Raw genomic sequence first — 27,843 nt, forward strand, 5'->3', positions numbered from 1 at the left:
GAGGTGACACCGATGACATTTGTCAAGACTGACAGCAACCGTTAGCCAGTGAAACGGTTTGGTGTGATGTTAGTTTGTCTTTGGAAGAGGATCATAATGTATGTCACCCTACTTTTTTGTTGTTGTTGTTAGCAGCAGCCAACCAGTTAATGTCCCTGGCCTCTATTGAAATGTGAGCCTTACAGATGTAAAATCAGCTGAAATCCAAGGTTTCCGCATAGAGTAGACCGAACGGGAAGGAGGTTGGATTGGCCGACCCGGCAGGCAGGCAGAAAACGGACTGACCGAGGCTTTGCAGAATGACTTTTCCTTGTCTGTGTGAAGAAGAACCCACCCAGGATTGTCTTGAATCTGAATCTGACCCATTTTGTTCCATGTGTAGCAATCTTCTACTCTTTGGTCATATGTTGTTATTGTGTGTGTACATTTGTACGCGTTTGTGTGCTGTTGTAGGCGTGTGTGTGTACTCATACCCATGTGATAAATGCACACAGGTTTGTGTCTGGTGGGACCGCCAGTCTTTAATCCTGAGATTTTGGCCAGGCTTCGTTTGCATGTGTGTGTGAGCCTTTGTCCCTGCAGGCAGCCAAGCACAGACCCAACACAGAGAGATAGAGAGGGGGAGGGGGAGAGAGAGGGAGGCTATATCCTCACTACAGGAGGGATGGAGGGAGGGGGAGAGTCTCACTGATCAGTAGTGGCTTTGCTTCAAAATGGAATTTACATAATATGGCTGGTAGATGCTGGTGGGCACAGAGTGTGTGTGTGTAGCCTACATGCATGTCTACTGTGTGGTCCAGAGAAATGGGTCCTTCAGAAAATGGAGATCTGTGTTTGTGAAACATCGGAGTGTAATTCTGGATCCATATTTTCCATTCATGCGTGCATATTGCGTAACCACCACCAGGTTACATGCACTCTCTGAGATTTGTTGGTTAGACTAATTCTATCCAGCACCACCCCTTTTTCAGGATATTTCTGTAGTACGCGGTACGTCCAGGGGGAGACTTCACACAGTTGCATGATGTTTATCTAGTATTCAGTAGGATAAAAAGACATGCTTTGGTGTCTTCGCGGCGGGTTTATGTGGAGCCCTCGTCAAGGTCAATTTGAGAGCGCTCATCTCCTTGCCGGGAGTATGGAAATGAGTGCTCTTTGAGAGAGGGGATGTTGCAACGCTTTGCACAGCCCTCCAGCAATGCAAAGAATAAATGTGAGTGGATGGTTTCTCTCTCTCGTGGACTCTCTCTCCCTCTCTCTCCGCTCGCTCTTTTTCATTGACTCTGTTTCTCCCCCTCTCTCTCTCGCTCACACAAACAGTTACACAGAGAACGCTGTTAGAGTAAACAACAAGCAGTTGCAGTTCATACAGGCATTTAAGAAGACACATTAGCTATTAGCATGGAGCCCCTGTGGCACCACAGCAAAGCAGACGGGAGAGGGTCTGTTCTGTGTTGTCTGTGTGAATGGCTCTCTGTTGTTGAGCTGGGCTGATAGTTTGTTTCAATTCTCCCAATTAGTTGCTGTGATCGCTAGACCTGAGACGAACCGGCTAGTTATCGGTGGGAGATGATGCCGGTGGGTGAGAGCCTGTCCCTTTCATCCTCGTCTCCCTCGCTTGCTCCTCCTCTCTCTCCTCGTTCTCCCGCTTTTCGTCTTTGTCTCTTTCTAACCTTCTTTCAGTTCCTCTCCTTTTTCTCCCTCCATAAGACCCTCTCCCTTTCTTTCCTCCTTTCTCTCTCTCTCTCTCTCTCTCTCTCTCTATCTATCTCTCTATCTCTCTCTCTCTCTCTCTCTCTCTCTCTCTCTCTCTCTCTCTCTCTCTCTCTCTCTCTCTCTCTATCTCTCTCTATCTCTCTCTATCTCTCTATCTCTCTATCTATCATCATCAAATAAAGTGTCTGCGATTTTTGGCTTGTTTTCTGGGCCACTGCAGAGAGGGGCATTAGCCAAGGTACCTTGACCTGACCCGGCCTAGTAAAGGCTCCTGCTGCACCACTCTGTACTAGTCAGGGGTTGTTATGTCCTGCCCTGGCGCTGGACCAGCGGGCCTGATAAACTGTATCATCCCGTTATTTCGTCCATCTCAGATCTCACAGACCAAGGGAGGGAGCAGGAAAAGCTGGTACATTCTTGCATTCTCTCTGTGTGTGTGTGTGTGTGTGTGTGTGGGGTCGGTCGATGTTTGAATGAGGCTGGTTGGGGGGGGGTTGTGGTCCCTCTGCCTCTTTCCCAGTGTGTGTGTGGGGGTGGGTGCTTGTCTGTGGAGCGGCACGGTTCGTTCAAACACTCCCGAGTTGTGTTGGGAGTCGTTCAGATTCAGACACCAGTGGTGTTGCCATGGTGACCGTGTGGGTGCATGCTCGTTAGTGAAGTGTGATGTCTCGGTCTTTCTCTCCCCGGCGCAGAAGCTCGACTGACTCCAATGCCTCTGCCGGTGCTTACCGCACTCGAGTGGTGGAATGGAAACTGTTTTGTCTCTCTTAGACTCTTCATGGCCTTATACAGACACGGGTCTCTGTCTTTGAATATCATGAACATACTGTGTTAGGAGAGGGCAGAAGCCTTGCCTAGGGATACTGGCCTGGGTTGTGTTCATTAGGCCCAAAATGGACAAACGCTCCAGTGAAACGGAGCGGTACAATCTGAACTTGTCCAATAAGATATGTTATGTTTTCCGTTGCACTTCTTTTTCAAACGGCGTTCCCTAATGAACACAACTCTGTTATATAGCTCTTGTCATTTTGTGGTTGATGGACACACCAAGCCCACGTGTCTGCCGGTTAGAAATGTTTTGCGATGATGTGCTCTAATGAACCGAACCCTGTTTTGTTTTTCTCAGTCATCGATGGCAGAGGTAGAGCTGATCAAGGCTTGCTGCTGGTGAGCTCACCCTTCTCTTTCACAACCTCCCAACCGACTCCTCTCTTTCTGGGTTTTGATTACCACATTTTTCTCCCCATGAGTAATGTGTCCCGCTGCATACCCAGGAGGGCAGGGATGTGTCAGATATAGCAGGACCCCTACAAAACCTGACTCGCACACTCCGATACTGAGCCTGTTACGTCTGCAGAGATGTGCTCCCATTGCTGGGCCGTATTCATTAGTGCACACCATAGCTAAACGTAGCCAGTTATGTCTTGCAACGGAAAATGTTTTGCAATGAAAATAAGTGTTTCTTATTGGTTATCTTATAAGGACAGGCTCCCCGTTTCAGTCCGTTTGCTTCCGTTTGATGTATAGTGAATAGCACCCTGGTTTCTTGACTCCGATCCCATCCTCTTGTCACTAGATTTTTAGATTTCACATATAGTGTGCACGTCAAGCTAGGAGGGCTGTTGATGTAGTTTATTGAGTAGTGTACGTCACATTTAACCATTTTTAGTCATCTCAGAAGCCAGAACCAAATATTTTATGCACAGGCAGCCAACTAGCTGTTTGTTAGGGTTGAGTCTTTGAACGAATTTTGGGTTTTAATTGTGAGTCTTGTGTGGAATTGTGTTTTGGTGGTTGTGGCCAAGCTGAAGTTTCAGCCGTAGTTTCATTTGGATGATTCTCTCACGGGTTTCAGTCTCCTACCCGTTAGCCAGAGGGGGCTTATGGAACCACTTGCATGATCAGAGCTATCCTGAATATTTTATGCTATCTTGACAGTGCAGCTTCATGGAGGAGTTTTCTCAGAGGACAGGGAACTGTCTCATGATAGTGATTCTGAGAAAAAGGGCCCGGGGGAGAGGAGGAGGAGGAGGAGGATGACACGCCAAACAAGGTTACACGGGAGGAATAGGCCTCTCTATGCCCATCCATACTAGCATACCACTTAGACTAAAGCCATGCATTAGGATTGAATACTTAGTATAATGTTAGTGTGGCTATTCAATCAGAGACTCTGTCTGTGTTTCTCAACCCCTGGTCTATGATACTGTTGTCCTGTCAGTTGGTGGACCGGTCAGCAGTATCCAATGCTATGGAGCGGTGCAAAGTCGAACCAAGTAAGCGGTCATGATTTGGTTAGTTGCCAATGTCACCCGCTTGTTTTGAGTGACGCGAACCATCTAAGGAGATGTTATAATGCCAGGGTTGCCTGATAGAACAGTGGCCTTCGAAAACATGCACACATTGTGAAGTTTCTTAACATTTCCTCCTGTTTTTTTCTTTTTTCCTTCCCTCCACCCCTGTCTTTACCAGTGTGCCCAAGGACTGTGAGAGCTCCTTGAGGAGACTCCAGGCACACAGCACCTCACACTTACTGACATCCAGATGATGCTGGAGGTGCAAGAGGAAAGAGCAGCAGCCACAGCAGGAAACTTTAGCCGGAAAGAGCGTGTCAAGAAGGAGCGGGACGAGGCAGGCCCAGACAGTGGCCGAGCCAATAGCAACATTAACCCCTCCTCTAATAACCACAGCCCCGCCCCTAACTCCGCCCTTGCCGGCACAGGCCACAGGAACTCCCGGGCCAAGGCCACACCCTCGGCCAGCCCGCATCAGCACTTGACTCCGCCCTCTGTCTCCCTGGGATCGCCGTCAATGCATTCCAGCAATCCCAAAGTGAGGAACTCCCCATCGGCTAACACGCAGAGGTGAGCTGGGTCCTTGTCTGCTATTATGTCTCTCTCTTGGCTCTTTAAAACAGGGGAACAAATCAACTTTAAGGACAAACGATCCTCCGCTCCAGGGACACTCCGCGGGCCGCAGGTTGCACATCCCTGCTTGACAACCTGTCAATTCCACTGCATAATGAAATGAGTTTGAATGCCTTCCACATTGTCTCAAAAAGCAACCGGGCTGCGTATCTCAGAAGATTGCTATAGACCATCTCAACGTGGTTCTTGAGATGTTTAACACTTCTCCAGGCGTCATGAGATCGGACAGTCTCTGCAATAAAGACGACCTAGAACGAACCCTTTGTCCTTCTCTGATTGAGACCACCGTGTTGTCTGCCGTGCCGTCTGACTCTCCGTTCTGTGTTGTAGTTTCTGGCGTGGTATTTATTGAATCCTGTCTAGCAGTTGGAAGTCCTCTGCTCCTAAACCTGCTACGAGGTCAGGCGAGCTCAGATCTATCAGATCTGGCATCCTGTGTGAGGTTACACGACGACCAGACTTGGTGAACTACTCTGGCCTATTAAAGCTTAACCTAGTGCAGCAGGTCCTGGCTATGCGTGAGCCCTGAAACAGTGACCTGAGTGTCTCCACCCTGCAGCTGCCTCTCTGCCAGCCCATCCCGGGCCAGCCTGTGCTGACTCAGGCCCTCTGGGGCTAGTATAAAAGCTGCAGCTGCACTGCCAAAGCCTGCTGGGGCCCATCTCACAGTAGGCACGCCGGCCATATTGGCTCAACGTTTGGCTTCGGATCTATATTGGCTCCGGTTTTGGCTGCGAGGTCATTTAGGAGAGTGCTAGGGCTTATGTTTCACTGCTAGCTGGAAAGGGAGAGCTCTGTTTTAAATGGAGGATTGACTGAGGCCTGGTAGGGGCCTGTTTGGAGCTTGTTGTTACTCTCATTGAGTGCTGTGACGCTGCCAGTGAACTATTTTCGATCTGTCCGTGGACTTTTAGCCCAGTGCAGTGGTCATGCTAAACCTCGTACCACCAGCAATGGATTCCGGCAGTGTTCTCGAGCTACGTTAGTGTGTGGTCAGACCAGAGACGGAAGAGGAAGCGAGGCACCATACTCACTTTTATTTATTTTTTCTGGTTCATGAAAGTCCATGAACTAAGTAGACCAGACCCAGCTGCTATTGCATTGGTGTCTATAGAATACACATCCAGTTAAGTAGACCGGAACTGACAAAAAAAAAATCTATGCCTGAGTGAACCATCTTCATTTATCCACCACCTTTGGTCTGACTACCCCTTCCGTATCAGTTGTGCTTCCCTGTGTTAGGTTCAACTTCCCCTTTCTCCTCCGACTTCATCGTGTCGGCTACAGAGCAGCCCCTTTTCCCCTGCTTTATCCATGTGTAACTGGTCTCCATGGCAATGAGGCGAGTTGTGTTCCTGTCTCTAGGTTTCGGCCCAGCACAGGGAGAAATAAGGCTGTGTACTTAAAGTGCCTACTTTAACAAGGCACCGATTATATATTAACACCCCCCTCCACCTCCCCTGCTGTTCCCAACTCTGTCAACAAAGAAAGGGTGAGGACTGGAGGTGGCCGTGTTTACCCTTTTATTAGTCACTCACCTGTGTGCGTCATGCCTCCCCGGCCAGGATCTGGGCTGTGTTCATTAGGGCACGCAACAGAAAATGAAAATAAACGTTTCTTATTGGACAAGTCTGTGGATTCCCTCCCTGTTTTAGCCCATTTTCTAACATATTGGTGCCTAATGAACATGACCCAGCTGCTGTTTTAAGAGTGATGCTTTCTCAGGGCGGGGAGCTGCCTCAGCCTCTGGGAACTAGTCTCAGCCGTAGTACTTGCCCGTCTGTTCTCGCCGCAACGTTTATGTAAGATAATATTAATGACTCTTCTGTGATTTCTCATGTGTTGTTGATAATGACAGCGGTTGGTGGTTTGATGTAAAGAATGGGTGTATTAGTTTCTACTGTTAAGCGCATGTGATAAGACTTGCTTTTGGCATTTTTATTTTTTGGGGGGGGGGGAGCAGCAATGACATTGTTTGATGTTCCCCCACTAACCCTGGTTGTCTCTCCTCTCCATCAGCAGTCCCAAACAGAAGCAGGAGGCCATGGTGCGCTCTCCACCCGTCATGTCTCCCTCCAGCGCCGCCCAGATGGACTCGAAACTACCCAATCAGGGAAAGCCAGGGGGCGTGGGCAGCCAATCGCAGCCCTCGCCCTGTGACCCCAAAACTCTAGGCCCTAAGGGGCCCATAGGGAGCCTAGGACTAAAAAACGGACAAGGCCTGAATGCAGGCAACGGGGCCAAGGGCAAAATGAAGAGGGAAAGAAGCACTTCAGTGGAGTCGTTTGAGCAGCGTGACACAGGGACGTCCAACAACGAGGGGGATCAGAAAGGTAAGGCTGAGCCCTCCCCTACAACTAGTGATGGCGCCATCGACAGGTTTAGTCTGTCAAGCCAGGGTAATGATTGACATCCTCTGGCACCTACAGTATCACTACATCATAATAGGCTCATGGGGCCCCGATTCAGAGTTCAGATATGCACATGCTGCTCTTACTGTCACGTAGGTCATTTTCTCCAGAATCTCAAGGCAGATTATTGGCCCCTCGTGGAAATGACTGTTCATACCAAATAGTACTTTTTGTCGTATTTTTTTTTTCCACCTTCAACATCACCTTGCTGTTGCACCTTCTTCTCAACGGTCCGCCGTGACATCAACTAGTCAGAGGGGCGAACTCAAAGCATCAAAATACAAGGACTAGGTCTTGGATGTTGAAGTGTGATTTATTAACTCATGATATGGCGTTGTCTGAGTGGGCTTGTGTCAGTGGGAGTGTATTTATGGTCTGTCTGTGGGGTTTACTCTCTGTGATTTGTGACGGATGTAGAGTCGTGTCCTTATAAGATGGCTCCCAGGCTTATCTGGCATGTCACGATTGCCCCCAGGACCCCACAGGGAATGGCATTAGTCACACTATTCTTGGTAGCTGTCGCCCTAGTAAGAGGGAGCATGTGTGTATATAATATATAATATATGTGTGTGTGTGTGTTCCTCCTTGGGGCTGGCTGTAGTGCTGCATTAAGACATCCACAACCCCGTTTATCTCCTGGTGTAAAAAACTCTGTGTGGGCTGGAGCCTGGGAAGAAACCATTTCACTGTGTTAGAGGGGGTGTCCAGTCGTTTTCCCCTTAGTATTTCCATTTCACTGAGACCTCTGGTGGTTTGTTGTTACTGAGCAGGATCTGGTTCTACTTCTTTCATGAAATGAAAGCATATAAATGTGAACAGTATTTTTCTTCAGTATTGAGCATACCACAACTAGATATTTTAGATGAATTAAAATTAAAAAAAAATTTTTTTTTACTATCATTTTAGTGTGGTAAATGGTAAAAGCATGGGAGAATTTTTTTTTTATGGGTGTAGTGTATGTTAATAAAATACACTGTCCCAGAATACACCTGCAGACACGTCAGTTTGATTCTTTAGTGTTAATGTAGTTTGTTAGGTAATTGTTGATTATATATTGACATGCTTTAGGTACGTGCCAGTGGCCATTTTGTTTGTGGCATGTGCGTCTGATGGAGCATGTGGATCATTCTGCACAGGGAGCTTCCACTCCATGTCCATCTTCAGCTAACACACACACACAAACCCCCCCACCTTATAAAGTTTTCAGGCTCTATGCCTCGGGGCCTGCAGTGCACTGCTCACAGCTGCTTGCCTGGAGGGGCCCACAGGTTTGGGGCTGGCGGTGGGGACAGAAGGTTCTGCAGTTCTGAAAGCGAGTGGTCTGGTGTGTCAACAGTGCACACTCCTAGTGATGTGTGAGACTGACTTTAAAGTATACATACAATGGCGGACCGGGAGCTATTGTAGGGATGCAGATTAAGTCCAGTCCTGGACTAAAAGTACTTGAAATAGAGACCTATTGGAGAGCCTCCATTAAGCATGCTGCTTTAACCAGGTAGGCCAGTTGAGGACAAGTTCTCATTTACAACTGCGACCTGGCCAAGATAAAGCAAAGCAGTGCGACAAAAACAACACAGAATTACACATGGGATAAACAAGCGTACAGTCAATAACACAATAGAAAAATCTGTATACAGTGTGTGCAAATGAAGTAAGGAGGTAAGGCAATAAATAGGCCATAGTGGCGAAGTAATTACAATTTAGCAATTAACACTGAAGTGATAGATGTGCAGATGAGGGAGCAGAAAAACAAAAACAAATATGGGGATGAGGTAGATAGTTGGTTGGATGGGTTATTTACAGATGGGCTGTGTACAGCTGCAGCGATCGATAAGCTGCTCTGACAGCTGATGCTTAAAGTTAGTGAGGGAGATATGTCTCCAACTTCAGTGATGTTTTTGCAGTTCATCCAGTCATTGGCAGCAGAGAACTGGAAGGAGAGGCGGTCAAAGGAGGTGTTGGCTTTGGGGATGACCAGTGAAATGTACCTGCTGGAGCGCGTGCTATGGTTGGGTGTTGCTATGGTGACCAGTGAGCTGAGATAAGGCGGCGCTTTACCTAGCAAAGACTTATAGATGACCTGGAGCCAGTGGGTTTGGCGACAAATATGAAGCGAGGGCCAGCCAACGAGAGCATACAGGTCACAGTGGTGGGTAGTCTTATGGGGCTTTGGTGACAAAACGGATAGCACTGTGATGGACTGCATCCAATTTGCTGAGTAGTGTTGGAGGCTATTTTGTAAATTAATCCAGGGGTAGGCTTAATCTGGGTCAGAGAAACCAGCCTTTAAAGTTTAAGATGCTATTATTAAATGAGTGACTGTGTGTGACACGTTTTGTGCATGTTTGGTTGTCTACATGTGAGACTTTGGGGTAAGAGGTACAGGGTCATATTCGGTAGGCACGAATCGGAAGAAAACACTCAAAAGTGAAATGGGTTGTACGATCTGAATGCTCGTTTTTGTTTTTCGTTGCACAACGTTTTGCCTCATGAACATGACCCAGGCCACCCCTTATTGTCCCACTGGGCTCCCTGTGGTTGTTGTCTGTTTTTAAAAGACACCGGGCTAAATAATTTACATTCACCCCCTCTCTCTCGCTCTCTCTGAGATCAATCTGGACCGCCCGCTTTACCCCGCATGCCTCACTGGCAGCTCGTCTCCCTCCACTCATTGGCCCACTGAGAGCATTGATCTGAACTAGTGAATAAGCAACACGTTATTTGGCCGTAAAGTGTTAATGCTGTCGCCTAGCCTGGCCCCAGGTCTGTTTGTGCTGTATAGCCAACTCGTATCGTCATTGTCCAACGGATTTAGCAAGACAGCACAAACAGTTCTGGAACCAGGCTACGAATGCTGCATCACATTATTGTAAACCCTGGAACACCAGCTAGGCCTAAATGTGTTGTTCAATTCACTTGTGCATGACAAAATCAGTAAGTTGTAATAAGTACAGCTTTTATAGGTGTGCTTGATTGACACTAGTCAGACTTAGCTCCTTCATCTCTCTCTCTGGTGTAGAGCTGGGCAGCCGAGCCAAGAGGCTGTGTGTAGCTGAGCGGCGGCAGCCCTACAGTGGAGCGGACTGGTGCTCTGGGGGCGAGAGTGACGAGGAAGACCCAGGGTTCTTTAGTAAGTACTGTAGCTACCTGGGCAACTGGTCCCAGATCTGTTTGTACAGTCTTACCAACTCCTATGGTCACTGCCACAAACGGTACTCTGGCAGCGTTTACACAGGCATCCCAATTCAGACCTCTTTTTCACGAATTGATCATTTGACCAATCGGATCAGCTCTGGAAAAAATGTGAGAAGATCTGATGTGATTGGTCAAAAGACCAATTAGTGGAAAAAATATCAGAATTGGGCTGCCTGTGTAAACGCAGCCAAACAGATCTGGGACTAGACCAGTGAACTGGGGTTGGGAAGGAACAGAAGCGTGATTTGCTGTGAGTGCTCCCCGTGGTCCTCCTAAATAACGCTGAGAAGATTACACAGGCCTAATGGCCTGGGGTCGTATGTGTCAAGCGTCTTGGAGTGCTGATCTAGGAGCAGTTTTGCTTTTTAGATCACAGTGAATAAGATTACATGGATAGGGATGAACTGATCCTAGATCAGCAATCCTACTCTGAGATGCTTGATACTGTATATCTCATCTGAATAGTTCCAGGTTGTATTCAGATTATATCTGATCTCACAACGCCCCCGGAGAAGTGTTTTAGCGTCTCAGGAACCACATATAGCGATATTTTGAGATGCCCAATGGAGACAACCTGAAACAACACCATTGGTTATGAACATCATGGTCTGGTCCATAGTGTTCTCTCATTCTCACCTCTACTCTCTGTTTCTCTCTCCAGACTGCAATTCGATAGAGATGAAGCCTCTGGACTCCAACAACGCGCTCAGCTCGGCCACGTCGACCCACAATGCCGTTGGAGGGCAGAGCATGGAGCTGGGCGGCAGCGGTCCCAAGCCCGGGTCAAAGGTCGTGTACGTCTTCACAACAGAGATGGCCAACAAGTAAGCTAGCTCTGGCTGTTTGTTTGTATGGTTGATTGGTCATTATTCATGATCTGTACATTAAAGTGTACCACACCCTGAACTCTCTGGATTTAACAATGGTCGTAAACTCCCTCAGGCCAATGCTTCTTTGACCAATCTGATGCTTTTAAATCTGACAAAGGAGGGTGCAAGTTCACACTTCTGGAGAATGGTCGAGACGAGTGAATGCAGTTGCCCCCTTCCCTCCCCACGCCTCAGAGAGATCTAGCCAGTTACCTGTCTCTGACCTGTACACTACCATCTTCTCCTCCACACCCTCTTTACCCCCCACACACCCTTGTCTGCCCTGATTAGCCTAGCCAGCCACCTTTTCAGTGTGTTCTGCCAGTCACTGACAGACTGGCTGTGAGTAATGACAGAGGGTCACCCAAACTCTGAGCTGTCCCCTAGTGGGGTGTTCTCATTTGATTGACAGGGGATGACAACAAGGTCTCTCTCTCTCTTCCCCCCAACCCTTGTCTGCCCTGAGTAGCCCAGCAAACCCCCTGATCGGTGTGTTCTGCCTGTATCGACCTCTGTATGCTCGGCTATGAAAAGCCCACTGACATTTACTCCTGAGGGGCAGACCTGTTGTACCCTCTAGAACCACTGTGATTATTATTTAACCCGGCTTGTCTATGAACGTTTGAACGTATCGAAGAACGATATAGCCTTAATGTCCATGTACTCTTATGTTCTCCACCCGGCATAGCCAGATGAGGACTGGCCACCCCCCAGAGCCTGGTTCCTCTCTAGGTTTCTTCCTAAGTTCCTGCCTTTCTAGGGAGTTTTTCCTAGCCACTGTGCTTCTACATCTGCATTGCTTGCTCTTCTGGGTTTTAGGCTGGGTTTCTGTATATCTGCTAATGTAAAAAAGGCTTTATAAATACATTTGATAGATTGGTGATAGATAACAAGAGGCAATTCCAGCCCTGCCACTCGTGTCCCTAACCATGGAGCTTTCAACTGTTTAGTTCACCTGTGCAGTTCAGCTGGCTATTACTGGTTTTATAGTTGCTTGAACTCCCTCCCAGAACACATTGGCTGTATTTACACAGGCATCCCAATTCAGATGTCTTGCCCAATTATTGGCAAAAGAGCTGATCTGATTAGTCAGAAGTACAGTTGTGGCCAACAGTTTTGAGAATGACACAAATATTAATTTTCACAAAGTCTGCTGCGTCGGTTTGTATGATGGCAATTTGCATATACTCCAGAATGTTATGAAGAGTGATCAGATGAATTGCAATTAATTGCAAAGTCCCTCTTTGCCATGCAAAGGAACTGAATCCCCCAAAAACATTTCCACTGCATTTCAGCCCTGTCACAAAAGGACCAGCTGACATCATGTCAGTGATTCTCTCGAAAACACAGGTGTGAGTTTTGATGAAGACAAGGGTGGAGATCACTCTGTCATGCTGATTGAGTTCGAATAACAGACTGGAAGCTTCAAAAGGAGGGTGGTGCTGGGAATCATTGTTCTTCCTCTGTCAAACATGGTTACCTGCAAGGAAACACGTTCCGTCATCATTGCTTTTCACAAAAAGGTCTTCACAGGCAAGGATATTGCTGCCAGTAAGATTGAACCTAAACCAACCATTTATCGGATCATCAAGAACTTCAAGGAGAGCTGTTAAATTGTTGTGAAGAAGGCTTCAGGAGGCATAAGTAAGTCCAGCAAGCGCCAAGACCGGGCACCACCAGTACAGAGCTTGCTCATGAATGGCAGCAGGCAGGTGTGAGTGCATCTGCACGCACAGTGAGGCGAAGACTTTTGGAAGATGGCCTGGTGTCAAGAAGGGCAGCAAAGAAGCCACTTCTCTCCAGGAAAAACATCAGGGACAGACTGATATTCTGCAAAAGGTACAGGGATTGGACTGCTGAGGACTGGGGTAAAGTCATTTTCTCTGATGAATCCCCTTTCCGATTGTTTGGGGCATCTGGAAAAAAAGCTTGTCCGGAGAAGACAAGGTGAGCCCTACCATCAGTCCTGTGTCATGCCAACAGTAAAGCATCCTGAGACCATTCATGTGTGGGGTTGCTTCTCAGCCAAGGGAGTGGGCTCACTCACAATTTTGCCTAAGAACACAGCCATGAATAAAGAATGGTACACATCCTCCTCCGAGAGCAACTTCTCCCAACCATCCAGGAACAGTTTGGTGACGAACCATACCTTTTCCAGCATGATGGAGCACCTTGCCATAAGGCAAAAGTGATAACTAAGTGGCCCCGGGAAGATAACATTGATATTTTGGGTCCATGGCCAGGAAACTCCCCAGACCGTAATCCCATTGAGAACTTGTGGTCAATCCTCAAGAGGCGGGTGGACAAACAAAATCCCACAAATTCTGGCAAACGCCAAGCATTGATTATGCAAGAATGGGCTGCCATCAGTCAGGATGTGGCCCAGAAGTTAATTGACAGCATGCCAGGGTGGATTGCAGAGGTCTTGAAACAGAAGGGTCAACACTGCAAATATTTACTCCTTGCATCAACTTCATGTAATTGTCAATAAAAGCCTTTGACACTTATGAAACGCTTGTAATTATACTTCAGTATTCCATAGTAACATCTGACAAAAATATCTAAAGACACTGGAGTAGCAAACTTTGTGAAAAACTTTCCGTGGGAATATATGGGAATTAACGGGAATATATGGGAAATGTATGCAAATTAATATTAATACCAGATGTTTTTTTGCATTGGATATATTTACCATATCATATAGAGACAGAAACAAACCTTTTACCTTATCATAAGTAGACATAATTGCAAATTATGAAATCCTTCCAATAGAAAAAAACAACCACATTTAGTTACGAATTGAACTTTAATTAAATGAGTTGACTCTTCACATGGGAGGATTTCACTGAACAACAAAAGGGAGTATTGAATGATCCCCAATGAGCCATCGCATCTCCCAAAAACGTTTTCAACATACATCTGTAAAATGATAGTCTAGAAACTAAAGCTTTGGTTGTCTTCCTCTCAGGCTTCCTTGTCTTCTCCCTGGACCTCCTCAATGTCCACCTCTTGAACATCAGACTCTGAGGCCCCATCTTCACTGTCACTTTCCAACCTTGTTGAGGATGGCTCATGGTCAGGCTCAGAAAGCCTCAAATTTCCCCAGATGGCCACACATTTTTCAACCCTTGTATTGGTCAGCCTGTTGCGTACTTTGGTGTGTGTGTGTGTGTTCCTCAACAAGGACCAGTTGCGCTCTGAGGCGGCTGATGTTGGTGGGATTTGGAGGATGATGGAGGCAACAGGAGAAAGATGCTCAGATCCACAAAGTCCCTTCCACCAGGTGGCTGACGAGATATGTTGGCACGACTGCCATATTGCATCTCCATCCCAAAGCCCTTGCTTGGAAGTGTACTTTGCCAGACTGCCAAGAACCTTGCCCTCATCCAGGCCAAGGTGGCGAAACACAGTAGTGATGACACCATAGGCCTTGTTGATCTCTGTACCAGACAGGATGCTCTTGCCAGCACACTTGGGGTACAACATACGCTGCGGCGTATGGGCTTCAGGCAGAAGTCTTCATGCTTTTTAATGGATTTCAGAACTGCAGTTTCCTCTGCTTGGAGCAACAGTGAAGTGGGCAGAGCAGTACGGATTTCTTCTCTTACATCTGCAAGCAGAGTCTGAACATCAGACAGGATGGCATTGTCTCCCTCAATCCGTGCAATGGCTGCTGCTATAGGTTTCAGGTTGCTTACCACTTTCTCTAAATATACATCATCCAGGAGGATCCTCTTGATGGGGCTGTCCATATCGGCAGACTTGAATATGCTCCTCAAGGACATCATGGCATCAAGGACTCCATTTCTTGGAGAGACTCCTTCTCCTCCAGGAGACTGTCAAACATGATGACAACACCAGCCCAACAGGTGTTGTTGGGCAGCTTCAATGTGGTGCTCTTATTCTTCTCACTTTGCTTGGTGAGGTAGATTGCTGCTATAACTTGATGACCCTTAACATACCTAACCATTTCCTTGGCTCTCTTGTAGAGTGTATCCATTGTTTTCAGTGCCATGATGTCCTTGAGGAGCAGATTCAATGCATGAGCAGCATTTTTACATTTTACATTTTAGTCATTTAGCAGATGCTCTTATCCAGAGCGACTTACAGTAGAGTGCATACATTTTATTACATTTTTACATACTGAGACAAGGATATCCCTACCGGCCAAACCCTCCCTAACCCGGACGACGCTATGCCAATTGTGCGTCGCCCCACGGACCTCCCGGTTGCGGCCGGCTGCGACAGAGCCTGGGCGCGAACCCAGCTCAGCCTGGGCGCGAACCCAGAGACTCTGGTGGCGCAGCTAGCACTGCGATGCAGTGCCCTAGACCACTGCGCCACCCGGGAGCAGCACAGCCAATGGGTGTGATGTGAGGGTAGGACTTCTCCACTTTAGACCAAGCAGCATTGTCTGTCACCAGTGCAAATACCTTCTGTGGTCCAAGGTCATTGATGACTCCCTTCAGCTCACCTGCAATGTAGAGACCGGTGTGTCTGTTGTCCCTTGTGTCTGTGCTCTTGTAAAATACTGGTTGAGGGGTGGAGATGTAGTTAATTACTTCTTGCCCACGAACATTCGACCACCCATCAGAGATGATTGCAATACAGTCTGCTTTCTCTATGATTTGTTTGACCTTCACTTGAACTCTGTTGAACTCTGCATTCAGCAAATGAGTAGATAAAGCATGTCTGGTTGGAGGGGTGTATGCTAGGTGAGGAACATTCATAAATCCCTTCCAACACGCTGCCTGTGAGCATCAGAGGTGAACCAGTTGCATACACAGCTCGAGCAAGACATTCATCAGCATTTCTCTGACCTACGTTCCTCCATTGAGTCAAAAAAACATCTGATTCCAGGAGGACCATGAGCTGTTGCTATCGATAAGGTGTCTGATTCATCATTTTCACCTCGAATAGAAGTAGAGGGACTTTTGTCAGATTCTCATTATCGTGCACACTAATGAGATGCTATTGAGCCCACACTACTAAGCATTTGTATTTAAAGGCCCGTGATGTCACCATGCAGTAAATGAGTTAATAGAACAATAGGAGTTACACAGTTACAGTTTTCCCCTCCCCACTCAGACCACAATATCTCAATTCTTGCTTGAGATATTGCCCTTGCTAAGAAGTTATTTTTGTTTATTTTTGACCATTTTTAATTGAAAACGTTCACAGTAAGATACCAAATTGTTACCCAGAAATATATTTTTTTTAAAAACATCTACATTGGACCTTTTTTAATGTCTGCTGTGGCAATTGTGCTCAATATATGGCTTCGATGATAGGCTTCAATTATTAAATTATTAACCTGATTTTTGAAATGGGACTTTTCTACCCGTTGCCTGTTTGAAACGCATTGGCGCGCACCTACTCATAAGTGTGCTCCTACTGTCTGCAGGGCGGCCGATGCGGTCTTCACAGGCCACTCGGACAACATCATTGCCTTCCACATGAACAACATCTCCAAGGGCAACAAGCCCCACCTACCTGTGGTAAGACAAACCCACTTCAATACAAACCTATTATTTATCATACCATTTGGGGTATCATACAAACCTGTCATTTTGCCATTAGCAGACCATTTGCATTCTGCCCCTTGTTGGTCTGGTAATATAATGTTATATAACAATGTTAAAACTTTAAGCATGGTTTGGACAATGTTAAATTTGTCCAACTCAAAATAATTGTGTATTTTTTTATAGCTATGTTAATTATGCACCCTGGGATGCTTTTGATAAGTGTCTCTTAATGTGTCAGTGAGTGGGAATTTTTGGTAACCCAACCAACCCCTCGCTCACCCTCACCCTGTGTTGTAGAATAATCAGATGGGACCCCCTCGGGGTGACTCCAAGCAGCTGGGCGGAGCCCCCCAGCAGCAATCATCTCACCCTTCTGACCAGAACCACCAGCAGGCCTCCAAAGCACCTCCACCAGGCCAACAGCAGCCAGCAGAAGCCCAGCCTCAGGGGGCCAAGCCTGGGAGCTTCCCCCAGGACGGGGCCGCCTCAGGGGGCATGGACTCTAAGAGCGGAAGCCCCCAGGACGGCACCCCCCACGACCCTAACAGTAACCCTGGAGGGCCGCCCGGCCACCAGACCCCCTCCGGAGCATCCCAACAGGGCTTCCCCTCCCTGGACCTTCCCAATGGTGCCGACGCCAAACTCACGGCCCAGCAGCAGCAGCTGGCACACGAGCTGATGTCCAGCATGGGGGACAACTCTGAGGGCCTGTCCCAGGAGCAGCTGGAGCACCGCGAACGCTCCCTGCAAACGCTACGGGACATCCAGCGCATGCTCTTCCCCGATGACAAGGAGTTATCCCTCAAAGACATGGTAGCCATGGGGCAGGGCCACCTGGGCGGGCCCCCCGGGCCCAACCCCGGCATGATGGAGGGGGGGCCCAAGAAGCCAGTGGAGCATGGCCCCCTCCAGGCCATGATGGCCCAGTCCCAGAGCCTGGGGAAGCCTGGAGGCCCTGGGGGGCCCCGGCCCGATGGGCTTCCATTTGGGCCCGGAGGCCTCAGAGACATGCCCTTCTCCCCGGACGAGCTGGGGCCCCTGCCTCCTGGGCCGCCTATGAACTCTCACGGAGGGCCCGGCGGTGAGCACGGGGATCACACAGGGATGAACCCGGAGCAGATGGCATGGCTGAAACTGCAGCAGGAGTTCTACGAGGAGAAGAAAAGGAAGCAGGAGCAGATGCAGCACCGGGGGCCCATGGGCGACATGATGATGCACCAACAAGGCCCCCGGGGCCCCATGATGCGCGGGCCCCCGCCTCCCTACCAGATCAATTCGGCTGGGGAGATGTGGGGCCCCGAGCACTTCCCAGAGCAGATGAGCATGGGCCCCCGGGGCCCCATGCACCCCCACATGCAGAGGATGCCCGGCGGCTTCCCTCCTGGCATGATGAACCCGGGTATGGAGGGCGGCCCCAACCCCAGGGGGCCCCGGCCTGGAATGAATTGGCCCGACGACGTGGGACCCAACATGGGCGACGGCAGGGGCTTCCCGCCCGGACAGGGGCAGTTTGTAGGGCCAGGGGGTCGGGTGGAGAGGTTCCCCAACCCACAGGCGGTGCAGGAGGCCATGTTCCAGCAGGGCATGGGGGGTGACAAGCAGGGCATGGGGCTGCCCCCGGGCATGATCATGGAGATGAACAGGATGATGGGGGGCAACGGCCCCCGGGGGCCAATGGATGGCCCCGGCAATGGCCCTAACGGAGGAGGCATGATGTTTCCCAGAATGCCTGGCGACGTTGGCCCCATGAGTCCATCCTCCAGGATGGAGTTTGTCAAGGGCCTGGGCAGGGACATGGGCCCTGAGTTCAGCATGGGCCCCGGGAACATGAACATGGGGCCCAATCCCCAGATGATGCAGGCTAAGATGAGGGGGGAGCCTCCCATGAACTTGAGCCCCGAGGAGATGATGAAGATGAGAGGAGGCTCCATGCCAGAGAACATGGGCCCTCAGAAGATGATGCAGGGGCCTCCCTTCCCTGACCAGGGGCACCACCCAGGGGACTTCAACATGGGCCCCAACCGCCACTTCCCAGGCATGGGGTCACACGGGCCTGGGAACCCTAGGTGCCCCAGAGGTGAACCCCCCTTCGGCCCTGACCAGCGAGGACCTAACCACGGCGGCAACGGTCGCCTCAGCCATATGCCCCCCAACTCGGGCCCGCCTCCCAACCAGAGGAACATGGGGGGCCGCAAGGGTCCCCAGGACATCCAGGGCGGCCAGGCTAACTCACCCAACATCAACCCCCTCAAGTCCCCTACGCTGAGGCAGGTCCAGTCCCCCATGCTGGGCTCGCCCTCTGGGAACCTCAAGTCCCCCCAGACGCCCTCCCAGCTGGCCGGCATGCTCCAGGGTCCTTCGGCGGCGGCAGTGGCTGCAGCCGCGGCGGCCGCCTCCATCAAGTCTCCCACCATGATGGGTTCGGCCGGAGCCTCTCCCGTCCACATGAAGTCGCCCTCACTTCCGGCACCCTCCCCAGGGTGGACATCGTCGCCCAAGCCCCCCATGCAGAGCCCAGGCATCCCCCAGAACAACAAGCAGCCTCCGCTCAGCATGAACTCACCCAACATGATGGGCAATGTGGAGCAAGGTGAGTCCCAGAAGTTTCTCCTCTGTTAACCTTCCATCAATTCAGTTCAGTAGATTGTGCTTTATGGACTGAATCTTGACTTGAGGTCTGTGCGCTTGACTCAGGCAATGTGTGAAAGCTTGAGTTTAATTAGGATTCAGCCCAATGTGTTCTCTGCATAAGAAGATAGTGGATATTTATGTAACTAATCTCTCCTCTCTCTCTCCCCTTCTCGTCCTCCTCTCCCCCTCCCCTTCAGGTGGGAATGGTCCCCCCACTGCACCCCCTTCCAGTAGTGCTTCCAGTCTTCCGTCTGGCAGCCCCTACGCCCTGCCCCCCGAGCCCACGATATCTCAGAACCCCCTGTCCATTATGATGTCACGCATGTCCAAGTTCGCCATGCCCACTTCCACGCCCCTCTACCACGACGCCATCAAAACGGTGGCGAGCTCGGACGACGACTCGCCACCGGCCCGCTCGCCGAACCTGCCGCCCATGAACATGTCTGGTAAGAGCTCCAACATGCAGTTATATTTTGCGCACACTCACACACACACAGCTGTACCAGAGCGGTAGCTGTTTAGACCAGGCCATTTTCCGTTAACGCATCACAAATCATAAATACTTATACATATCTGTATCCAAATTTGCACCTTTGCAATTGCCTTTTACACACACCCCTGGAGCCTAGAACTTTCACTATACAGAGGCGTAAGCGTATGCCAACCATTTTATGTTTTTGCTCTTTGTTTTATGGTTTGAATGTAGTGATCTCACCCTGTCTGTCTCTCTGCTGCCTCCTATAGGTATGGGAATGAACCACCACCCGGGCCACAACCGCATGATGGCTCCCACGTCACAAGGCCCCATGCCAGCTCTCAGCCCCATGGGCATGAACACCATGGGCTCCCAGCCCCTCTCTCACGGCATGCCTAACCAGATGCCCTCGCCCAACCCAATGGGGGGGCCCCACCAGGGGCCCATGGGGCCGGGTATGATGGGGCCCCACGGCATGATGATGCCCGGCGGGCAGGACCCAGGGATGGGCAACCCTCAGATGATACCTCAGGGCCGTATGGGCTTCCCCCACCGAGGCCAGGGATTCCCCCCCGGTCACTCTCCTCCTCAGCAGGTCCCTTTCCCCCACAACGGCCCCGGGCCCCAGGGTGGTTTCCCCCACGGCATGGGCTTCCAGGTGGAGGGGGGCCCCATGGGCCGAATGGGCAACATGGGCCCTGGCGGGGATCCAGGCGGCATGTGTAAACCCAACACTCCCGGAGGAGGCCAGGACTTCAACATGTTCAACAATGATAACGACCTCCACGAGGTCATGCGAACGGGAGCCACCGGAATGCCGGAGTTTGACCTCTCCCGGATTATCCCATCGGAAAAGCCCAGCCAGACTTTGTCCTACTTCCCCCGCGGTGGCGACGGCCCGGGGGGGAAACCTCCTCACCCCTCCGGCCCCCAGGGATTCCCTCCCCAGATGCAGGGGATGATGGTGGAGGGGAACCCCAGGATGGGGATGCCCATGCAGGGGATGGGAGGTCCGCCGGGCCCCGGCCACATGGGGGGGCCCCAAGACATGCCAATGGGTAACCCTGGCCACAATCCCATGCGGCAGCTACACCCGGGCCACCCCGGTTTCATGCCCCAGGGCATGATGGGACCCCAGCACCGGATGCTGTCGCCGGGACAGCAGCCGGGCATGATGGGAGGACCTGGGCATGGGATGATGCAGGTTAAAGAGAGGGGGGGGCTCATGTACAATCACCCGGGCCCCGTGGGCTCGCCCAACATGATGATGTCACTCCACGGCATGGGTGGCCCCCAGCAGACTATGATGATGCCGCCTCAGATGAGGCCTCGCGGCATGGCAGGGGACATGGGCTTCAACCCTGGTCCCGGAAACCCCGGGAACCTCATGTTCTGAGCTGCTACAGCCAAGTAGAAACTAAAGACCTGACTCGGAATCCGCAGGAGTCTAGAACCTGGAGTCTAGAACCTGCGCCAACAAAGGAATACACATGAGACTTGTGCTCTCTTAGGCGGTTGTTGTGTGGACTGGGGACACATACTTTCACTCTGGCACATACACACACACACACACACACACACAACACACACATCCCGAGACACTTTTGAGCTGGTTTAGCAGTCTGTCGGGTGTGGTGGAGCAACTGCAGCGTGTTCCATGGAGGGGAGGGCGGATGTACACCATTTCAGAGGGGACTGATCTTTCTCTGTTTGGGAAAACGTAGAATGTACGGGACGAATCTAAGCTCCAGTGTTCTACGGACGGATAGGAAATGGGCCTCTTCATAAAAACTCAAGGGATGACCCGGGACCAGAGGTCCGTAGTTGTACTGTTATAAGAACAGCTAAACGACGAAATGTAAAGAACAATAAAGGATTAAAAACAAGGAACTGAATGAAAAGACGAAAAGGTCACTGTTTTTTTGTTGTCTTGAGTTGCACCATTTTTGGCTGTATGTTTACATCTCATCTCATCACTATCCTCCAGAGATTCAATGCTATTTGTATTTGTGTACTGTATTTGTGTTGTTAAAGGGATTTTAATAGTGACTTCTAGTTTGTTTTCCCATCTTCTTTTGTAAAGGAGGGTGGGGGTATGGAGAGGGGGCAACTCCCACTCCGAAATGCTGTTTACCATGTAGGGGGGTCAAAGTATTTTAAAAACTGCATTTTCCTTTGTTACTCTGTATAATATGCCAAACGATGACCTCATACAGATAATGGTATTATTAAAAAAGCACAAACATGATTTAACTGTAAAGAATGTTTTTTTTTCTTTTCTCCTGTTTTTATTGTCAAAAAACACTCAGTAGGAGGGGTGATTCTGGGGCATACGCTGATGAGGCCTGGTTTAGAATTGGATATGGGGTTGTGGGTTAGGGGGGGTGATGTCTGTCACACCTCAAACCCCTCTTAGCCCTAACGGACAAACGGACACAGCAGCAAGCAACGCCTCTGCTCCTACCTTGCCAGGCTAGGAGTACAGAGAGGAGAGAGAAGAAGAAGTAGCCTTAACCATGTCTGGATTACTTGGAACGGTGGTGACCATGGAATTTTGCAGAATAAAAAAATAAATAAAATGACAACAAAAAAGCAAAACAGAAAATGAGCTAATAGGTTGTATCTGTGTCCCTGCCTCTCCTGTGTTAACACATTGTCATGTGACTCCATTGAATTTGGTACAGGGCTGTGGTGTTGGAAGACAAATAAAATATATTGTTTGGTATACAGGTGGCCTGTGATGTGTTGTATACTATTTTCCCCTAGCGCAACAGAATTCCCATGGCACTAGTCAATCGCACCTTTTGGAGGAGTAATCTACATATGATGAATGTTATTTTCCATCAAAACAATATGGAAGAATCCTTTGTTTCGGTTGCAATGGATCTCACACTGTATAGAGCAATGTTGCCACCTAGTGGAGAAACACTGGTCAGCGGCGCTTACATCCCATTCTTAGAGTTCCAGGGCCCATGCCAACAACTATCCTTTTGTGGTACTCTACTCGAGTGGTTCTCTAACTTTTTGGGTTACTGTACCACCAAGTTCATTTTGTTCCCTGAAGTACCCCCTTGTTTGCATTTCACCAGTAAGCCTATGGTCTTTTGAGTCTCTTCAAGTATTCCCTGTGGATAGGTAAAGTATCCCCCAGGGGTACCTGGTTGAACTACTGCTCTACTTAGAGCCTAGTGCATTAAACCTTTTCTTGTTATTGAAGTTCGGAACTGGCAGCAATATCCGACAGATTGGTGTTGGCAAATTGTTTTACTCCTGTGTAATGTTGAAATAATTCTTGAAGTATATCAGGCCAAAATGATAACCATACAATCGGGGCCCGTATTAGCATCTCAGAGTAGGGGAACTAATCTAGGATCAGGTCCCCCCTCTTATTCATTATAACTTAAAAGGCTAAACTGATCCTAGATCGGCACTGCTACTCAGATGCTTTGTGAATTCAAGCACAGGTAGTGACTATTTCCGAATGTTGCTCATACATACTCATTGTATGTAAATTAACCAACCCCCAGAGAATTATCTTTGGTTCCCATCCAGGCCGTGCCCTGAGATACGTTGGGAATAATTCCCTAGCCTATTATCAAAACTTTAACGCTGGGAATTATTTCTCAAGTTTCTCTGGCTCCGAATGTCCACCAAGACACTATAATTACCCAGCATTCCAGAGAGCAGCCTGGTCAAGAGGGCTTCGTCCTCGGCTAATTTTAGTGATGGTAAATTTGTCCTGCAGCTGTGAAAGCCTGGCGTTCATGCCTCTTGTTTATACACACAGATTAAATATGGCTATAAAGAGGGGTTATAGAAGATCAGGACAAATGGAAACTGATACTGAAACTCAACAAATGATTGACCCGGTTGCTTGATAAACCAGTAAAAAAATAAATCTAACCCAATACCTCTGAAGTGTGTTCATAGGTTAGAAAATATCAGTCAGATACAGTGCATGATACATATGGGGTGTATATATTGAGTTTGTGCTTGTTTTACATTTTGTCATAATTAGTACTAAGAGGATCAGTGGTATTTACCGTACACACAGTCAATATACAAGTGCAGATAGAACAGTGAATGTTATTGTTATCAGTGTGCAAAATAGAATCGCTCTACTTAAAATATTAGTAGATAAGACATAGCTTGCAAATTCCTATCATGTGTCACGGGTAAATGTGTTTTTAATGGCAGACAATATCTACTTTTACATAAAATAAACATGAAAACATTTGGAACACTAAAGATACATATATTTTCACATTGCTTTTTGCTAAAGTGCCAAGTTTACAAAAATGTGATTGCAATGACACCACACCAATACAATCATTCACGTTAAACAAAGATGCATTGAAAATGAGCTAGACAACATTTCAAAACATAAATCTGAGATTTTGTAAAACACTACACACATAGATTTGGTAAACCAGTGCAAAAGGTTTTCAGTTTTCGACCACATACTTTGCCAGGTAAAAAAGATAGGTCCTATTTTTTTTTATATTTATCGGGCCTTCTGTTTGATAATTCTGAAAGGGAAGGACTTTCCAAAAATTAAGAGAATTCCTCTCCGGCTTACTTTTCACAGTTTCCTAACTCACGAGCTGACAGTGATAAACTAAAGAGGTCTTTCCTTGACAAAAGACACACTTGTTTGGCAAGATCACGTTCAAGGTCTCAGCCCGGCTTTCCGATAACGATGTATAATGCATCTGCCAAAACACCATGCAGAGAGAACTGTCGCAAAGTACATCGTTGGAGCATTGTGTAGATCCTGATAAACTCGAAAGAAAGGGAGCGCTGCTCTCGGATCAGCTTTCTCCGTTCAAATATTTCCTTAACATTATAATTATTTCACAATACTGAAAACGGATCAGATCCTAGAGAGATATTCCCACCTACTTCTGCAAATATTCAGGCAGCTTATTATGAATAATGCTTACCCAATGAAAATGCACTAAATCCCCGATTTGACACATCGCCTCCGAGCGGTTGGGTAGGCTGTTTGGAGTGTTTATCCGACAGGATAAAAAAATTAAATATATTTATTATGTCCCCCCATTTCTAAAACAAAAGTTGTGCCCAGGAGCAAAATGTAACTAAATTATTTGAACATTTTATAACATATTATTGAAATAGGCCTACAACCTACTATTTATATTTTAATGAAGTCATCTCGGTTTTCATTTGAAGCATATTTTCCTACGTCGCTTGTTTGTATCAATTGCAAACACATTGGCATCTTTGTATTTGTAGTCAACTTTGTTTCCGAAGTTATCGACGTTACAGAGACACTATCACACTATGTGATTCAATGTTTAGCAGAGATCTCTGTGTATAAAAGTGTGACAAAGCATCTGACGCACTTAGCTGTTCTAGAAGTTGTTCGATTACGAGCGTTTTCAATTGCAAAGTTAGTAACAATGGTTATGGGAAGTGGTTTCCGGAGGGGATTACAATATTAGGATTCACATGGTGTGTCTGCGTGTTTGTATTGTATGCCGATGAAAGTGTCTGCGTGCCTCAGTAAATGTAGTGTGTGTGTATGTGTGCGTGAGAGAGAGCAAGCCTACACGCGTAGAGCATTTGTCTAAGCGTGGGTTTGTGGGTCATTGACAGGCAGCCGTCCTTCACATATCTCTCTCTCTCTGAGCGACAGACTGGCTGTCATCTGTCCCACTTAGCTGTCCCCAGCAGCCAGTCAGTGTCACAGAGCTGATAGTGTGGCAGTGACCCACTCATTCTCAGGTTTGGCACAAGGCCCCTCTCAGGGAGAGACTCAGAGACAGCAGTCAATGTCTCTGTCACAAATGGCACCTTATTCTCCTATATAGTGCACTACTTTTGACCGAAGCTATATGTGCCCTGGTTAAAAGTAAAGGGGGATACCTAGTCAGTTGTACAACTGAATGCATTCAACTGAAATGTGTCTTCCACCTTTAACTCAACCCCTCTGAATCAGAGAGGTGCGAGGGGCTGCCATAATCAACATCCACGTCTTCAGCGCCCAGGGAACAGTGCCTTGCTCAGGGGCAGAATGACAGATGTTTACCTTGTCAGCTCGGGGATTCCATCTTTCGGTTACTGGCCAAACACTCTAACCACTAGGCTACCTGCCTCTATATAGGCAATGGGGCGCCATTTAGGACGCATCCAGACAGATGTCTCAGACAGTCACATTAGGGGATTAGTCCTGAGGGCTAAATATGAAGGCACTAACCCCTCTACAGCTGTGTTGTGCCCGTGGATCCATGTCTCAAAACCATGACTGAGACCCATACTAATGATATCTAAGTGCCAATGTGTATGTCAATTGTTCCTCAAGCATCCATATTTCAGGACTTCCGATTAGCTCGAGTATTCCGTTTCATGACTTGTGATACTTTGTGACTTCGTTGACTCGTGCCATGCAGTGCTCAAATTAGTCCCCCACAACAGATGAGCCATAGCCATCCCAGTCTTGTGTGAGTGTGTGTTTGAAACGATCCAGGAACAGTGTGTGTGTTGGGAATTGGGGCTATACAGCCAAGTCATCGGGTCGCACACGGCTACTGGAGCCGCTGGTCTTGCTCAGACGCCTCTTTTCTTTCAGGAAGCCATTTTGGAAGCCGTTTTGGAGCAGCGAAGGGGGCGGGGTGCAGGCGTTGGTCGTGTCGGCGTGCCCCTCATAGGTCATGTGCAGGAAGTCTTCCGTCCCCAGGTCATTGTGAACAACACGGTGGCGCTCAGTGGCCATGTTGACTGAGTTCTGCTGGTGGGCCAGCCGGTTGTTGAAGGGGGGGCAGCTAGGATGGGGGTGGGATTGGGAGTGCATGGGGTGTGTGTGTGGGGAAGAGCTCACACACTGGCTGAAGTCTGGGGGCGGGGTGCAGGGCATGGATGGACGGGGTGGGCTGTCAGGTTCAGCGGCGATGACCGTAGCACTTGAGGGTGTGCGTCCTTGTAGCAGTTGACGTTGCTGTTGTTGTTGCTGTTGTCGTTTACTCCTCAGAAACCTCTGACACTGCTTAAAGGCCAGGTGGTAGAGCTCCACGGCGCTGAGAAACAGTGACACGCCCGACACGGCCAGCATGAACACGATGAACACATTCTTCTCTGTGGGCCGCGAGACGTAACAGTTAACCGGGTGGGGACAGGGCCGACTGTGGCACACGTACAGGGCGTTGAGGAAGACCCCATAGAGGATGTACTGCACCACGATGAAGACCACCTCCATTAGCGTCCGGATCAGGATGCTCAACACGTAAGTCTGCAGCAGCGCCCCGCGCAGACGCACCCTCCCTATGCCGCTGCCCTCCTTCCCGCACTCTCCCCCCTTGTCTTCCCCATGCTCCAGATAATGCTTCTCCTCTCCTCCTTCCCCTCCTTCCTCCCCGTCACCTCCCCCCTGGTCCTCCTGCTCCTTGCGCCGGCGTTTCTCCTCCATGCGCACCGTGTGCATGGCGTGGCCCATGTAGATGAGCGACGGTGTGGACACGAAGACAATCTGCAGCACCCAGTAGCGGATGTGGGCGATGGGGAAGGCCGTGTCGTAACAAACGTTCTCGCAACCGGGCTGCTCCGTGTCGCAGGTGAAGTCCTCCTGCTCGTCGCCCCATGACGACTCAGCGGCCGTGCCCAAGACGAGAATACGAAAGATGAAGAGGATGGTGAGCCACACCTTGCCCACAGACGTCGAGTGTTCCTGCACCTCTTCCAAGAAGTTTCCCAGGAGACTCCAGTCGGCCATCACCCGTCACACACCACACCTCTGGAACAACCTGGGAGAGAGTAGAGCAGTCAGGGAACAGTCAGTCACCATCTATAACTACCGTCTAGCCTGGTCCCAGATCTGTTTGCGTTGTCTTCCAACTCCGATGGTCACTGGTATGCCATTGACGACAGGAGTTGGAAAGACATTACAAACAGATCTGGGACCACGCTAACTACGATCTACTGCACTTAGAGATCAATGAATTACATTTCTGCATTGAATGAAAGTGCTGTCGTTGTTCTGTGGGATATTTCATTTGTGTTTCTTTTTTCAGGACTTTTGATTATTCTGTTTCATGACTTGTCACACTTTGTGACTTAAATCACTTGTGAATTAAGTGT

At 48.9% G+C, this 27,843-nt stretch overlaps 2 protein-coding genes across 4 annotated transcripts in view; one reads left to right on the top strand and one right to left on the bottom strand.

The window, feature by feature from the left end:
- LOC120051237 (B-cell CLL/lymphoma 9 protein-like) overlaps nucleotides 1-22,478 on the top strand; it is a 34,328-nt gene extending 11,850 nt beyond the window's left edge. The window contains exons 4-11 of one of the 3 annotated variants that reach the window (XM_038997989.1): nucleotides 4,189-4,580; nucleotides 6,663-6,976; nucleotides 10,074-10,184; nucleotides 10,911-11,073; nucleotides 16,523-16,616; nucleotides 16,941-19,233; nucleotides 19,472-19,720; nucleotides 20,019-22,478. In XM_038997989.1, coding sequence (XP_038853917.1) covers nucleotides 4,261-4,580; nucleotides 6,663-6,976; nucleotides 10,074-10,184; nucleotides 10,911-11,073; nucleotides 16,523-16,616; nucleotides 16,941-19,233; nucleotides 19,472-19,720; nucleotides 20,019-21,145 — 4,671 coding nt within the window. In that variant the 5' untranslated portion in view covers nucleotides 4,189-4,260 and the 3' untranslated portion in view covers nucleotides 21,146-22,478. The remainder of the gene's footprint in view (nucleotides 1-4,188; nucleotides 4,581-6,662; nucleotides 6,977-10,073; nucleotides 10,185-10,910; nucleotides 11,074-16,522; nucleotides 16,617-16,940; nucleotides 19,234-19,471; nucleotides 19,721-20,018) is intronic. The other 2 variants (XM_038997990.1, XM_038997991.1) reach the window with 2 other exon arrangements.
- Nucleotides 22,479-26,225: 3,747 nt separating this feature from the next.
- On the bottom strand, nucleotides 26,226-27,493 carry LOC120050451 (gap junction alpha-5 protein-like). The gene has a single exon (XM_038997039.1). The coding sequence runs from the start codon at nucleotides 27,476-27,478 to the stop codon at nucleotides 26,267-26,269; it is 1,212 nt and encodes a 403-aa protein (XP_038852967.1). The 5' UTR covers nucleotides 27,479-27,493; the 3' UTR covers nucleotides 26,226-26,266.
- Nucleotides 27,494-27,843: the final 350 nt, after the last annotated feature.

The sequence above is a fragment of the Salvelinus namaycush genome, chromosome 7 (assembly GCF_016432855.1).
Source record: "Salvelinus namaycush isolate Seneca chromosome 7, SaNama_1.0, whole genome shotgun sequence".
In the NCBI taxonomy this organism is placed as follows: domain Eukaryota; kingdom Metazoa; phylum Chordata; class Actinopteri; order Salmoniformes; family Salmonidae; genus Salvelinus; species Salvelinus namaycush.